Raw genomic sequence first — 13,014 nt, 5'->3', positions numbered from 1 at the left:
AAAAAAAAAAAAAAAACACTCGACATTTATTCAGTCGTGAGTAAAATGGAAATTAAGGTCAATTTTTTTGTGAACCTTTTTCGCGAATACAATAAGTACTATATTTTTTGTAGAAGGAAGTAAAAAAAGGCAAGCATGCAGGATTTTTTTGCGCAAACTCGTTTTTTTACGAGTACTCGGTTATAACAAGCAAATATCGTGACCCTTTCACGCTCGTTTTAAGCGAGTTCGACTGTACTGAAATAGTTATTGCAATTTCACTTTTTCAACATCTTTGCTAATTAATATACTTTTTCTTTTGTAGAGATCTGAGGTTCAACAAAATAAGAGAAGTTAAAAGAGATTCGTTTAAAAATTTGAAGAAACTCAACACAATGTAAGTTTATTTATTTTCTCATTGTGCTTTCTCTCCCCCTCCCCCTCTCTTTTAATACACAATGGAGAAATTTAAATAACCAAAAAAAGAAAAATAAGTAAGTGTTATTTGTTTTTGTTTTCTTTAAAGCACTTTTCAATTTTCAAATCCTTCTATGTTTCTCATGGAGACTCTGAAGCATGCTTTTGCTTATTTCTCAGCAACTGGACGTTTTTAGAGACTTCGGGATTACACTAAATGTTTTTTTTAAGTCTTAAGGTACAACTTAATGCTAAAAAATATTTTAAAAAGCACTAGTTACATTAATTAGGTTTTAAATGATTATTTCAATCAGTATGGGAAAAACTAAAGAGACACCAGCTCAACGCAAACGTCGTCTGGGAAAAATGAAAAATAACATATTTTTTTAAAAAATACAAAGCGCTTTTCATAATTCACTCAAGGACAAAATAATCTAGTCAGAAAGGACAATTCAAGCATTCCTGTAGTTTTCAATCATTCTAAGAAAATGACACCACAAACTAAGAAAAGTGCGGCTCAAGTAATATAGAAAATTTCTTATCATTATCTAGCTTTCAATCATAAATTTGAGTTTTGATACTGTCCAACCACGGATTGTATGGAATTTTCAAACGTCCAGATAAGACGAATCTATCTGAATGAGAGGGGAAAGTCAAAATTTGATGCCGGTATTCCGATCATTTGAATGAGACCCTGCTTCTGCAAAAACTGGCATCGCTAAAAAATAATAGATTCGTCCATTTCCGGCTGTAAAACGGATGTTTGTCTTTCCATACAATCCGTGGTCAGACAGTACATGCATATTTTTCCTATGAGAAAATTGATTTGAGCCGCACTTCTGTTCGTTTGTGGTGTCATTTTCTTGGAATAATTGAAAACTACAGGAATACTTAATGTCCTTCCTGACTAGATTATTTTGTCCTTTTGAGTGCATGATGAAAAGTGCTTAGTGTTTTTTTTTTTTTTTTTTTGGATACATTTACGATATTGTTACGAAATTTCGAAAAATGCTCGTTCTCGGACTTTTAATAACATATAAGTATGCGATGATATTGCTAATATTGCTACCTCCGAAGTTAGAAAGTTTTAGGAATATTTTTAGCATGCTGAAATGAAATTCACTTCCAAAAAATTCCTGACACGTACCTTTTTTTTTTCCCCCAAGTGTTATTTTATTTTATGAATAGCATAATTTTCGTACGCTCAAAGAGAAATTATATAACAGTAATATTTTACTGTGTGCAGTTTTATGAGGTCAAAATTTGAAAACCGAATGTATAAGGGAAAAGGGGGCACATGTTAACATTTTTTTCATTTCTTAATACCTCAAAAAATATTAAATTTTCAGAGCAAAAGTGTATCCATGATTAAATAGTTTTTTTTCTTTGTACCCTGGAATTTTTTCGCATTTTTAAAAAAATATATTTTGTTACTTAATTGAATTTTAAAAATATCTTGAATGATTTACATGTGCTCCTATGGGGGGGGGGGGGCACATATGAACACGATTGAAAAATACAGGATAGGCATCATATTTCCACGAAAAACTCTTTAATATAAAACGTATGCGTATATATCAATTGCACTGAAGAGTTTGTAACCAAATATCAGTTGTTCGTGACAGTTTAGGTTGTACAGTACAGGCGAGTCCTGACTTACGCGAGGGATGCGTTCCAAGACTCCTCGCGTAAGTCGAAATTTCGCGAGGAAAAATGTATGTGTACAATTTTTTTAGAAGCAAGCCAAATTCTTTTAGACACTTACAAACACCCCTCAAACTGTTTTAAAGCATTCCTCAACTATACAATACTGTTTCTTAAAAAAAATAACTGAACTTTTACTGTATTTAAAAAATAAAAAAACTGTTTTATTCAGCATTAAATACTTTTAAGATGCGCAAAATGAATGATCATTGGGAGGGAAAGACGTAAAATGAAACAAAACGGTACGTACAATATATAAGAATAATAAAATGCTGCACTGTAATAGTACTGCACAGACCGGGATCTGAAGGGGGTTGAGCATGCATGGAAAGGCTGACGCAATATTATTTCTGATTATTGTTACAGGCACGATGGTGATTATAAAACCACATGTCGTCGCTCCCCTGGGTGGTCGACAACCCCGCGGGAACGGGGAAAGCAGCGGGGGGAGCCGTTTACTAAAATACTCATAACTCGCGAACTATTTGAGATAAAGCACGGAAAAAAGTGGCAATCGACGCAACAAAACAAGGGCTTCATAAAAGCTAAATATGATTATGCACCTATCTTTGTTTGTTTCTGAGTAAAATTCCATTTTTTGTAAACAAGCAAAATTTTTGAATAAAATGCGCAAAACAAACTTTTTTTGACCAAAATAAATTCCAAATCAAAATTGTTTGATTTTTTTTTTCAAATAAAGTCCTAAATATCATTATTCAGTTTGTTAAAACTATTTAAGTACTGATAACGCGTTGAAAAACAAAATGACAGTTGCAACTCGAACACGATTTGCAGTATAGTTTCGGATCTGAAAGGGGGTTTTGAGCATGCATGGAGACCTGGCGCAAAATTATTTCTGATTAATGTCACAGGCACTATAGTGATTATGAAACCACATGTCGTCGCCCTCCTGGGTAGTCGCAACCCCGGGGGAAGGGAAAGCAGTGGGGGGGGGGGGCCGTTTGCTAAAACACTCATAACTCGCGAACTATTTGAAATAAAACACTGAAAATAGTGGCAATCGACGCAACAAAACAAGGGCTTCATAAAAGTTAAATGACTATGATCACATCTTTGTTAGTTTCTGAGTAAAATTCAATTTTTCACAAACAAGCAAAAATTTGAATAAAATAAGCATTTTTTTTTCAAATTATCAAAATTATTTAACTGTTTAGGGAATAACAGTTTGACTGTTATTCCCTAGAACCACTGAACCAATAAAATCTGAAATATCACTATCCAGTTTATTTAAAATTACTTAATTATTATCAAAGCGTTGAAAAGTGAAATAAAAGCAAGCTCAAAAAGCATTTGAGGTAATTCACAAAAAAAAAAAAAAAAAAAAGTTTGCAGAATGTACCTTGAAGACTCGACATAAACCAAAGAAAATTTTGTGGCTCTCATGTTTTGGCGGTTTTATTTCGTAATATTATCAAAACAATGTCCCAGTTAAGTAATTACTTAATTATTTAACCTTTAACTCATTATAGCTGCTTAGTATGGGTTACAATGGTACTTTTTAAAAAATTAAAACATGCAAGTACGAAGTAATTACGGAAAGGATAAACCATCAAAATAACCCTTTTTGCAGATTTTACACCTGAGTTATGAAACATAGTGAGCGAGGTTAATTCCCTTTATAAGTAGCATCAAAATTTCAGTGGAACGTTAAAGAAAATATGAATAGTCTCTTATCCAGAGAAGTCCTGCAATGGCAATGTCTTCAATAGCGACTGCAAAACAGCAAAAGAAAACCAAAAAAACATTTAACCTGGGAAATGTTAGCTCAAAAGTGATGTTAGTACATCTAAAAATCATTCCCATACAATAAGCCCAATGCTAGGATAGGTTTATCAGAATAGTTCACTGAAGCAAGGCGAGAGGTCCGATTTCGTGAATGTAATTGAAAATGATACTTCTTGCAGCAAAACTCTAGAAGAAGCACCCTATTTTAAGAACAAAGTTCATGTTATCGATGAAATGACTCTGGTCCATAATGTCCCAAACACTACTTTCAAGTGCAGCAAAGATTTTGCAGGTCTCCAAATAAAAAACAATAAAATTTTCTCCCCAATAGTCAAACTACACGAGTGGACCTTAAACACGATCGGTACATCTCACTGTCGTTTTCATAACTTGAAAACAGAAGTTCAGGAAAGTCTCCTTCGCTTTAAAAAAAAATCACTACGTACCAAACCAGTGGTTTCGTGTCATAGCCATTCCTGAAAATAAAAAGAACCTTTAAAAGTATATTTCAGAGTAGGTAATATGTAACATATCCGTTCCGGCATCCAATCAGCTTTTGGTGTATGGTACTCTGAAAACGAAAATGAATATTATTTAAAATCTGAGAGCCAAGTAATAAATTTCTCTGAAATGCCTCGAGTCCAACTAGGACGAAGCACGCATCTTCCTGCATATGATTCAGTGCAGAGTAGGGAAAAAAGTAGCTAATAGTTTATAGATCAGAAGCTAATGAATTCTTATTGGCAATCTTTGTTAAAGGACAGAGGTTGCCATTTCATGTGCTGGTGTTGTGGAAAGGAAAAGAGCTTTAGGATGGCATCTATCTTCAAGGAGCACTTACGGAAAAAAACACCTAAAATTTTACAAACTTTTGATACATTTTCCGACTGCGATTCAACAAGTAAAATAGGAACAAAAAAGTATGCTTTCTCCTTACCAAAAAAGTCTAAAACTTTTTTGCACACTAGAGTTATCATTAAAACAATATCTGAGTGCTTTAGAATTTCAACTGTTAGAAGTTGTATTATAAAAAACATTGTCAAGAAAATATGTATTTCTTGCGAATGCAACCATTACAATAATTCCTTGTCATTTCCATCAGAAATAAATATAATATCAGCTCTCTACCATGCTCCTGCAATTCTTTCCAACATGTGCTAAGAAGTATTGCTCAACTGTACTATTGAATTAATTCCCCTGTACCTTAGCAGTGCCTTTAGATGTAATCAAGTTTGGGTTTCACTTGAATGAAGATAAAACAATAAAGCTCCACACCTTATGATGCAACCAGTGTTACCAGAGAGTTTCATTCCACCCTGCTCAGGCAAGAACTGTAAATAATCTTGTAAATGTTTTATTAATAATTCATCTTGCTGTAAATACTGTGCTATTAAGGCTAAAGCAAAAACCCATAAACTACAAAATACTCGGAAGAGAACGATTCAACAGAACAATTACAAGTCAACAAAAAAGAGTATGATCCAGCTTTCAGAATTTCTGATATATTAATGCTTTATGTATGCATATTGATATTCTGCAATTATTTTTTAATACGCATTATTTTATTAATTTTATTTAATTAGTTTTTTAGAACTCTAGTATATAACTTTATATTTATATTCATTTTCATAAAAGTTCTTTGTTGGGTAAATTATAAAAAACATTATCCGCAAAACAATACCCGCAATATTCTATTGAAAATATAAATTAATAGAAGTAAATAAAAATTATCTTTGAATTGATACTAATGTGGGCCTGGTTCCCTAGTTCCTCTCAAATTTAAAGCAGCATATAACAAAATTAAAGCCATAATTGAATACTTTGCAATTAGAATAAGTTTGTAAACTGAAGAATGAATAGTTCGTCACAAGGATAATAAGGCTATTTTTTTCTCCTTAGCATACTGCCGTTTAATTCAATGCGTTAACTTAGGCAGGCTTGCAATTTCTATTTCGCTTTTAACGCTCACGTTGGTAATAATTAAGTAGTTTGAAACAAACTGAATGATGAAGTTTCAGATTTTATTGATTCCCTAAACGGTTAAATAATTTTTAAAAAGAACTTATCTTTGGAAAAAAAGCTTTTCGTATTTTATTCAAAATTTTTGCATGGCTGCTAAAAAAGGAATTTTACTTATAAACTAACAAAGATAGAACTATAAACATATATAGGTTTTTCAATCCCTTGTTCTGTTGCATCTTTTGCCACATTTTTAGTGCTTTACCTCCTACGGTTCGCGAGTTATGAGTGTTTTAGTAAACGGCGTCCCTCTACTGCTTTCCCCCTCCCCCGTGATGTCGACCGCCGAGGGGGGGACGACGATTTTTGTTTTTATAATCACTATAGTGCCTGTAACAATAATCTATAATTTTGCGTCAGGTCTTTCATGCATGCTTAAAACCACCCTTCAGATCCTGAACTATACTAGGAATAGTGTTCGAGCTTGCTACTGTCATTTTGTTTTTCAAATCGTTAACAGTACTTAAATAGTTTTAACAAACTGAATAATGATATTTAGGACTTTATTTGGAAAAAAAAATTAAACAATTTTGATTTGGAATTTATTTTGGTCAAAAAAAGTTTGTTTTGCGCAATTTATTCAAAAATTTTGCTTGTTTGCGAAAAATGTAATTTTACTCAGAAACCAACAAAGATAGGTGCATAATCATATTTAGCTTTTATGAAGCCCTTGTTTTGTTGCGTCGATTGCCACTTTTTTCAGTGTTTCATCTCAAATAGTTCGCGAGTTATGAGTATTTTAGTAAACGGCTCCCCCCACTGCTTTCCCCACTCCCCCGGGGTTGTCGACCACCCAGGGGGGCGACGACATGTGGTTTCATAATCACCATCGTGCCTGTAACAATAATCAGAAATAATATTGCGTCAGCCTTTCCATGTATGCTCAACCCCCTTCAGATCCTGGACTATACAGTAACAATATGAGTTAAAAAATGAAGATAATGATGATTTATGCTCTATGATCAGATCGTTATTCTTATCTAATACGTAGTACATTTTAAATCCGGTTGCTTCGCCTTTTCTTTCACAACGTTTCAATTTGTGGCAACCGCCCCTCTTTCAGATCTCTTTAATCGACAATACAAGAGCAGCTTCCATTTTCATAATATTTACTTTGCTAAACTGCTCTTGCAAGCTTCAACATTGAGATTAAGTTCCGAACTTTTACGGGATTTTTTTTTTTTTTTTTTTTTGTTTTGACTTTTAATTTGAGTATGGAAGATTCACTCATACTTATGGTCACGCTACCGTCAACATTTTATAGATGTTCAAGCAGATTAAAAACCTTCGCCATTTTTTTTTTTAATTTTTTTTTTTTTTTTTTATCAGAAACTTTCTTTTTCATTCCATTGTCACTAGATAAAGGTTCCACTAAGGTGGCATTATATTTCGTCAACTTTAATGTTTAGAATGCAAAAAATAATAAATGAAAGATGCTAAGGTGGTTATTTGATGCACTAACAACGTGATGCTCAGAATAGTTTGGTGTGGGAACTTTCGCTGTCAGTGATGCTTAAAGGGATGTAATAATATTCCCAAAATCAATATTTAGAAGCCAATAACGAAGCCGATACTTTCTAATTAAAAATTTCGTGTTTTGGACGAAAAACTCGCGTTAGCTCTAAAATTCGTTACTCGTGAAAAATTCGCTTTATAGCCATTTCGCGTAAGTCGAATCGCGTTGTAGCGGGAGTCGACTGTAATTGTTGATTAAAAAAAACATTTTCTCAAATTATACAACTCTGCTTACTATCAAATAGAAAAATTTCGTAGCATATTCTAATCACAGGATCGACAGGAAAAAACTTATAAGACTAAACAATACAAAGAATACTTTATTATGTAAGGTTCGTCCTTGTTACGTAGTGCATTTAAACTTCCGACAGAATATGATGATGAGATTTAAAATTATTTTACGCTTTAGTTTTTAGTTAAAAGAAAATGTTTTTTTATTTGTAACACTAAATTGTCAGTCAACTATTTAGGAACAAAATAATTAAAAACATAAGAAATAATAAAATAAATAATGAATTTATAGTAATGTAATAATAATTAACAATAAATTTACAAACTGACTATAGCAAAACATAAATTATATATCTTTACACTATTTTTAACATTTATAATAAACTTACACTAACATTTATCTTACGGAGAAGATATGGAAACTTCATATGTGCCCCTGTTGTGTTCACAAGTGCTTCGTCACCTACCTTAATTAATTTGTTTAAAATATGTTTTCACTTGAAGACAGCAATAAAATTGCATATAACACCAGCTAAAACAAAGTTGTCGCCGCAGAAACATAACCTGGCTCATTGCTCCAAAAGTTTGACCTAGAATTAGGACTGTTACTGCCATTACTTGAGAATTTTTCAAGATTTTTTTGCTTGACGTAATCTTAGTAAAACACACCATGTTCACATGTGCCCCATTTTTCCCTATATGGAGTGTTTTAATTGTGTTTATTGTAAACACTGAGATCTTTCTCATGTGATACTTTCCAGTCCAATAGTTAGAAGTTTGTTCAGTAGTTTGCGATACAGATTAAAAATCTAAAAATAGTCTGCAAGATATACCAGCAAAAGATTAATCGTAAAATCGAAATCGGCACCAAGAAGTGCGTTAAAATCAAATGCTAATGCAATTGCATGCTATATGTGTATTATATCCCAGAAAATGCCCTTCATCAGCTGCCGTAAAATTTTTAGAGCCCCCTTCCCCCTCATTTTAGAAATAGTCTGCTGACGTTCTCAAGAATTTGTGACACTCGTCACGGCATCGCGCTGTTCCTGCTATAACTGGCTTTCCAGTAGCGAGGCTAACGAGACAAAATAAAACAACACTCTATAGTTAGAGCAAACCTAACCTGGCAGCAGGGGCGGACTGGCCAGGTCAGCTAGTCGGGGATCCCCGACTGAGCCAACCGCTGAGTGGGCCACTTCAAGCAACTTAAAACATTTAAATTCGCACCTAACATTTTTTAAAGTGTCATAATAATTTTTAAAAAGAGCATGTAACTCGTTTACTCTACTTGAAAAAAGCATTCGGAAACAGGTTTTTTTTTTCCCATCCTAAGCAGGGACCAAAAGCCGATGTTCACACGTGCAAGGCTTTCCTCTCTTATCAATTTTCTCTCTAGATTTTAGAGCTCTAGGGACCAATGACTCTCACATTGAGGAAACTGGAAGGGGCTAGAGAAATTGGGGTCCGACACGGTCTGAAAATGGGCCCAGGACGAAAAAAGAGCGTTAAAAACTTATACTTGTACGTCTAATAACAAAAATTGAAGGGGTTGCACCATTAGACGAAGCGACCACGGCCCTGCTATAAACGCATGGGCCAAGCTTTGGGGTGTTGATATATGTGCAGGGGGGCACGCATAGGAGAAGGGACACCTGTTGGCCCAGTTCCGAGATCGTAGGAGATCCGAATTTTTTTAAATGAGGGGTGAAATATATATAAGGACGTAGGGGCAAACAATATAGAGGGGGCCCGTAAAAGTCATTTGTGACGGACCCCAAAATTTCTGTCCACGCCCCTGGTATTTCCTGGTTGTGACAGATTGAACTAAATGCTGTCAGTTGCCAAGATATTTCATTGGGTTATTGTAAATTATCGCTATACGAGCATTTCCATCTCAGAATCATATACGGGAGAGCAAGTCTGGACTACGACAAACTGAATTTGAAACAGGACAAAATTTCGACTTAGAAGAGAGAGCTCCTGTACATAGGCGGATTTAGGACTGAGTTCTAAGTGGGGGAGGGGGGGGGCAAGATTTCTTGTTTTTTTGACAAAAAGTTAATTGTAATCAGAACCAGGTTTATGCTTAACGGGATACCTAAGGTATTTCAGGTATGAGGACCCTTTGTAGTCCTAAAGTCACAACGATAGTCTCCAGTTTACAACTGAGGACTTGGATGAACCAGTTTAGTCCAAACTTTTTTTAAATTCATTTTTGCGTGTGGAGAATATAGAAGTTCCAATTGGTGCAACAACGGGACACAATTGTAAGATCAGACCTCTGCTTTCTAGTAAATAATGTGGGAAAGATATTAGCCCTTCTACCGGACACTGATGTTTTTTGTTGGTATTACCAAAAATGAGTGAGTCTGAACTTACCTGGTTCTTGATTCTTGCATCAAGGCCCTCGATTGTGTTTTTCAGATTCAAATATTGAAAAATTGCCAGACAAAGTCTTCGAACCTTTGCCACTCCCTTCAAGTCACTAAAGATAGCTTAAAATTTCACTTTTCGAAATCTTCGTGGGATAGCTCCGTAACAAGTTATTTGCACTATAACCTAAAATTGATTTCAGTTTCAGAAAAAAATGCCCAGAGGGAACTAGCGTTTCCACCAGACCAAAAAGGGGCAGTGCCCTTTCAGATAAAAGGGTACTTTTTAAGAGAAGTTTTGCAAAACACAAAAGGTGCGTCTTTTACTTCTTGGTTTTCTAGGTACATACAAAGTTAAAGTGTAGTAATTTTTTTTAAACATTGAAAAACTTTTTGATGCTTAGTTCTAAAGGTAATGCAAAAAACATTCAGATACATTCTAATTAGATTCTTGTGGATAAGTGATTGAAAAGAGAGAGTGAAATTTCAAGGACAGGCTTGTGAAAATCTTTATCTTTTGAAAAAATTTCGCTTTTGTGAAGTTTCATTTAAACTTTTAAGGGGCAAGGAGGGTTGATCAAATTAGGGATCAAAGCTTAGCTTAAAAGCGGAAAGACACGGCGTCCTCCTAAAAAATCTCGGACGAAACACTCAGGAAACCTGTCCCCTTTCTTTTTAATGTTTTCAAACGTATTATAAGATCATGTTTTTAAAATTTCAATGACGAAAAATTCCGAAGGAGAGTCGCCGGATTCCCTACAGTAACTAAATGCAGTTTAAAATTAGATAGAGTATACTTCAGTTTTTAAATGCTTCCAAATGATATCACTGAGATTACTCCTCTCTCAAACGTGACCTGTAATAGTTTTGCGTTTTCGAATAGTTCAAAGTCGAAACGTTTTCGTAGAGATCTCCCGATGCTTCTCTGTACCAGGGGCGGCATTTCAGCATTTCATTTGGGGGGTCGAGTTTCTTAAATATGTATTACCACAATGCGGTAACAAACACACATTAGCTAACAAGAAGTGGTCATAAAATCGGTTTAATATGAATAAAAATTAGTGCTTAGACGCAATTAAAATTCTGATTCATTTTCTAATAAGTTATCATACAAAACATCTCGATACTGAAGTTTTTATACCTTTTGGAAAAGTTTTAATGCATGTTTTTTGGAATTCAGAAGAGCAGGGAATCGTCTTACTATCAGTATCCAGTGTCGTGTTGTTTTGCCAGTACAGCTAAATAGAAAAGGTTTTTTCTTTCTTTTTTTTTCTTTTGCTCGTTGTGCTTCGAAAATATTTCTCTAACCTAACAAAAAAATTTCTCTACCAGCTGAGCTGATTGGAATAGTTAAAAAATAATTGAAGTAACAAAGTTATGTATGAAAACACTTTTTATGTCTTGCTCTTCAAAATCACACAGGCAACTTAAAAAATTGCAAGGAGCTTAATTTTTCATCATTGAATAATCTAGTCTCGTGGGCGCTCTCAGCTTCAATGAGATGTCATCTACCACCAGCTCTGTTATTCACTATTCCGAACTGAAGAGTCCACAACAAGGACGGAACTGCAGTCTCTGGATGTGATAACTGGTCTGTCTTTATATTGCCTGTAATTTTTCTTGCCGAGTGCTAAAAATTTTACTCATAATTGAAACATTTTATTTTTCGTTTTCAAAAAATCCAATCCAGATAATATAGAGCCAACCATGCAGAAAAATAATTATCATCAAATCTTGTGTTAATTTTATTCGAAAAACAATCTATTACTTCATACAAAATATTAAAAAATCAGTGTTTGACTTCACATCATCATGTGGATTTTTCTTTTTTTAGCGCCTTTTTCAAATTGGCTCGGAGGAAGAATTTTTTTGAAAACGTTTCACCATTGATTGAAATATGCATCTATGTAAAATCTATTTTCAATTTCAATTGCAGATTGAACTATGGTAGTATGAACGCACAGATCAATTGTAGATTAAACTGTGGCTTGAATAGTCCGAAAATTAAGTGTGGCGGATTGAAGATGTTTTGATAGAGTAAAGCATTTTTAAAACACTTTCCGCAATAGAAACAAATTGAATAAAAATTCAAACGAAGTCATACATTCTGAAGGGCATGAGCTTTTAAAAGAATCGTTTTGCAATAATTCTCACAGTCGTCAAATCACTGCTTTGAAGTTATAGAGGAAGGTTTTTATGATTTTAACTCTTGAAGACCATCTTGTGTCACTTCGAGATTGCATAACTATAGAGTCCCATAAAAGGTATTTGTTGATATGTTTTTTTTTTTTTTTAATTCAATAAGCACATGCATTTTTAAGAAGTTTCTATGAAAGCAGATAATGCATTGAGCAGCTGAAACGTGTTTCTAGCAAAAGAAAGCGATGAACACTCATTAAATAAATATACACTTAAAAAATGAGCGTAAAAGTGAATGTAAAATATCAAGGAATTTTCTTGAGAAAACCATGCAGCCACACCACTTTGCACGAGCCTCTCATATTGGACATACCATCGTTACACTGGGCACACAAGTATGAAATATTTAGCCGAGAAAAGGCCGAAAAATACTTCGTGAATTTCTAAGTTATCATCCAAATAACGAAAAACACTTTTTCTAGTCTGGGAATGTGTCGAGCTTCATCAAATAGTTACTGAGAACCAGCGAGCTTTTTTTAATGAACATTGATTTCCGACTTACATAAATTGAATTCACCCATTTTCTATCATTCTGCTTAAAAAATTTGGGGGTGCGACCGCCCCCTCTTGACCCCCCTATTTGCCGCCCCTGCTCTGTACCATTAATGTTACCAAGAATAACCTAAAATTTGCATTTCTAAAATTTCTCATTTCGGAGAATTTCTGGGAAGAGCCCTTGACATTCTACTGTAAACAAAGATAAACTAAAATAGACTTTAATTTCAAAAAAAAAATTAAGAAAACAAAATCTTGGGGGAGACCTTTCTTTTCCCTCTCCTCAATGTTACCAAAAATTGTAAAACAGCGGTTTTTGACATCAACTTTGAAAAGA

At 34.1% G+C, this 13,014-nt stretch overlaps 1 protein-coding gene across 1 annotated transcript in view; it reads left to right on the top strand.

Annotated features, from left to right (window-relative positions):
- LOC129219856 (peroxidasin-like) overlaps nucleotides 1-13,014 on the top strand; it is a 150,358-nt gene that overhangs the window by 85,385 nt on the left and 51,959 nt on the right. Inside the window, exon 2 of the mRNA XM_054854166.1 lies at nucleotides 305-376. Within this exon, the coding sequence (XP_054710141.1) occupies nucleotides 305-376 (72 nt within the window). The remainder of the gene's footprint in view (nucleotides 1-304; nucleotides 377-13,014) is intronic.

This window comes from Uloborus diversus, chromosome 4 (assembly GCF_026930045.1).
Source record: "Uloborus diversus isolate 005 chromosome 4, Udiv.v.3.1, whole genome shotgun sequence".
Lineage (NCBI taxonomy): Eukaryota > Metazoa > Arthropoda > Arachnida > Araneae > Uloboridae > Uloborus > Uloborus diversus.
This window is presented reverse-complemented; position numbering and strand designations above follow the sequence as displayed.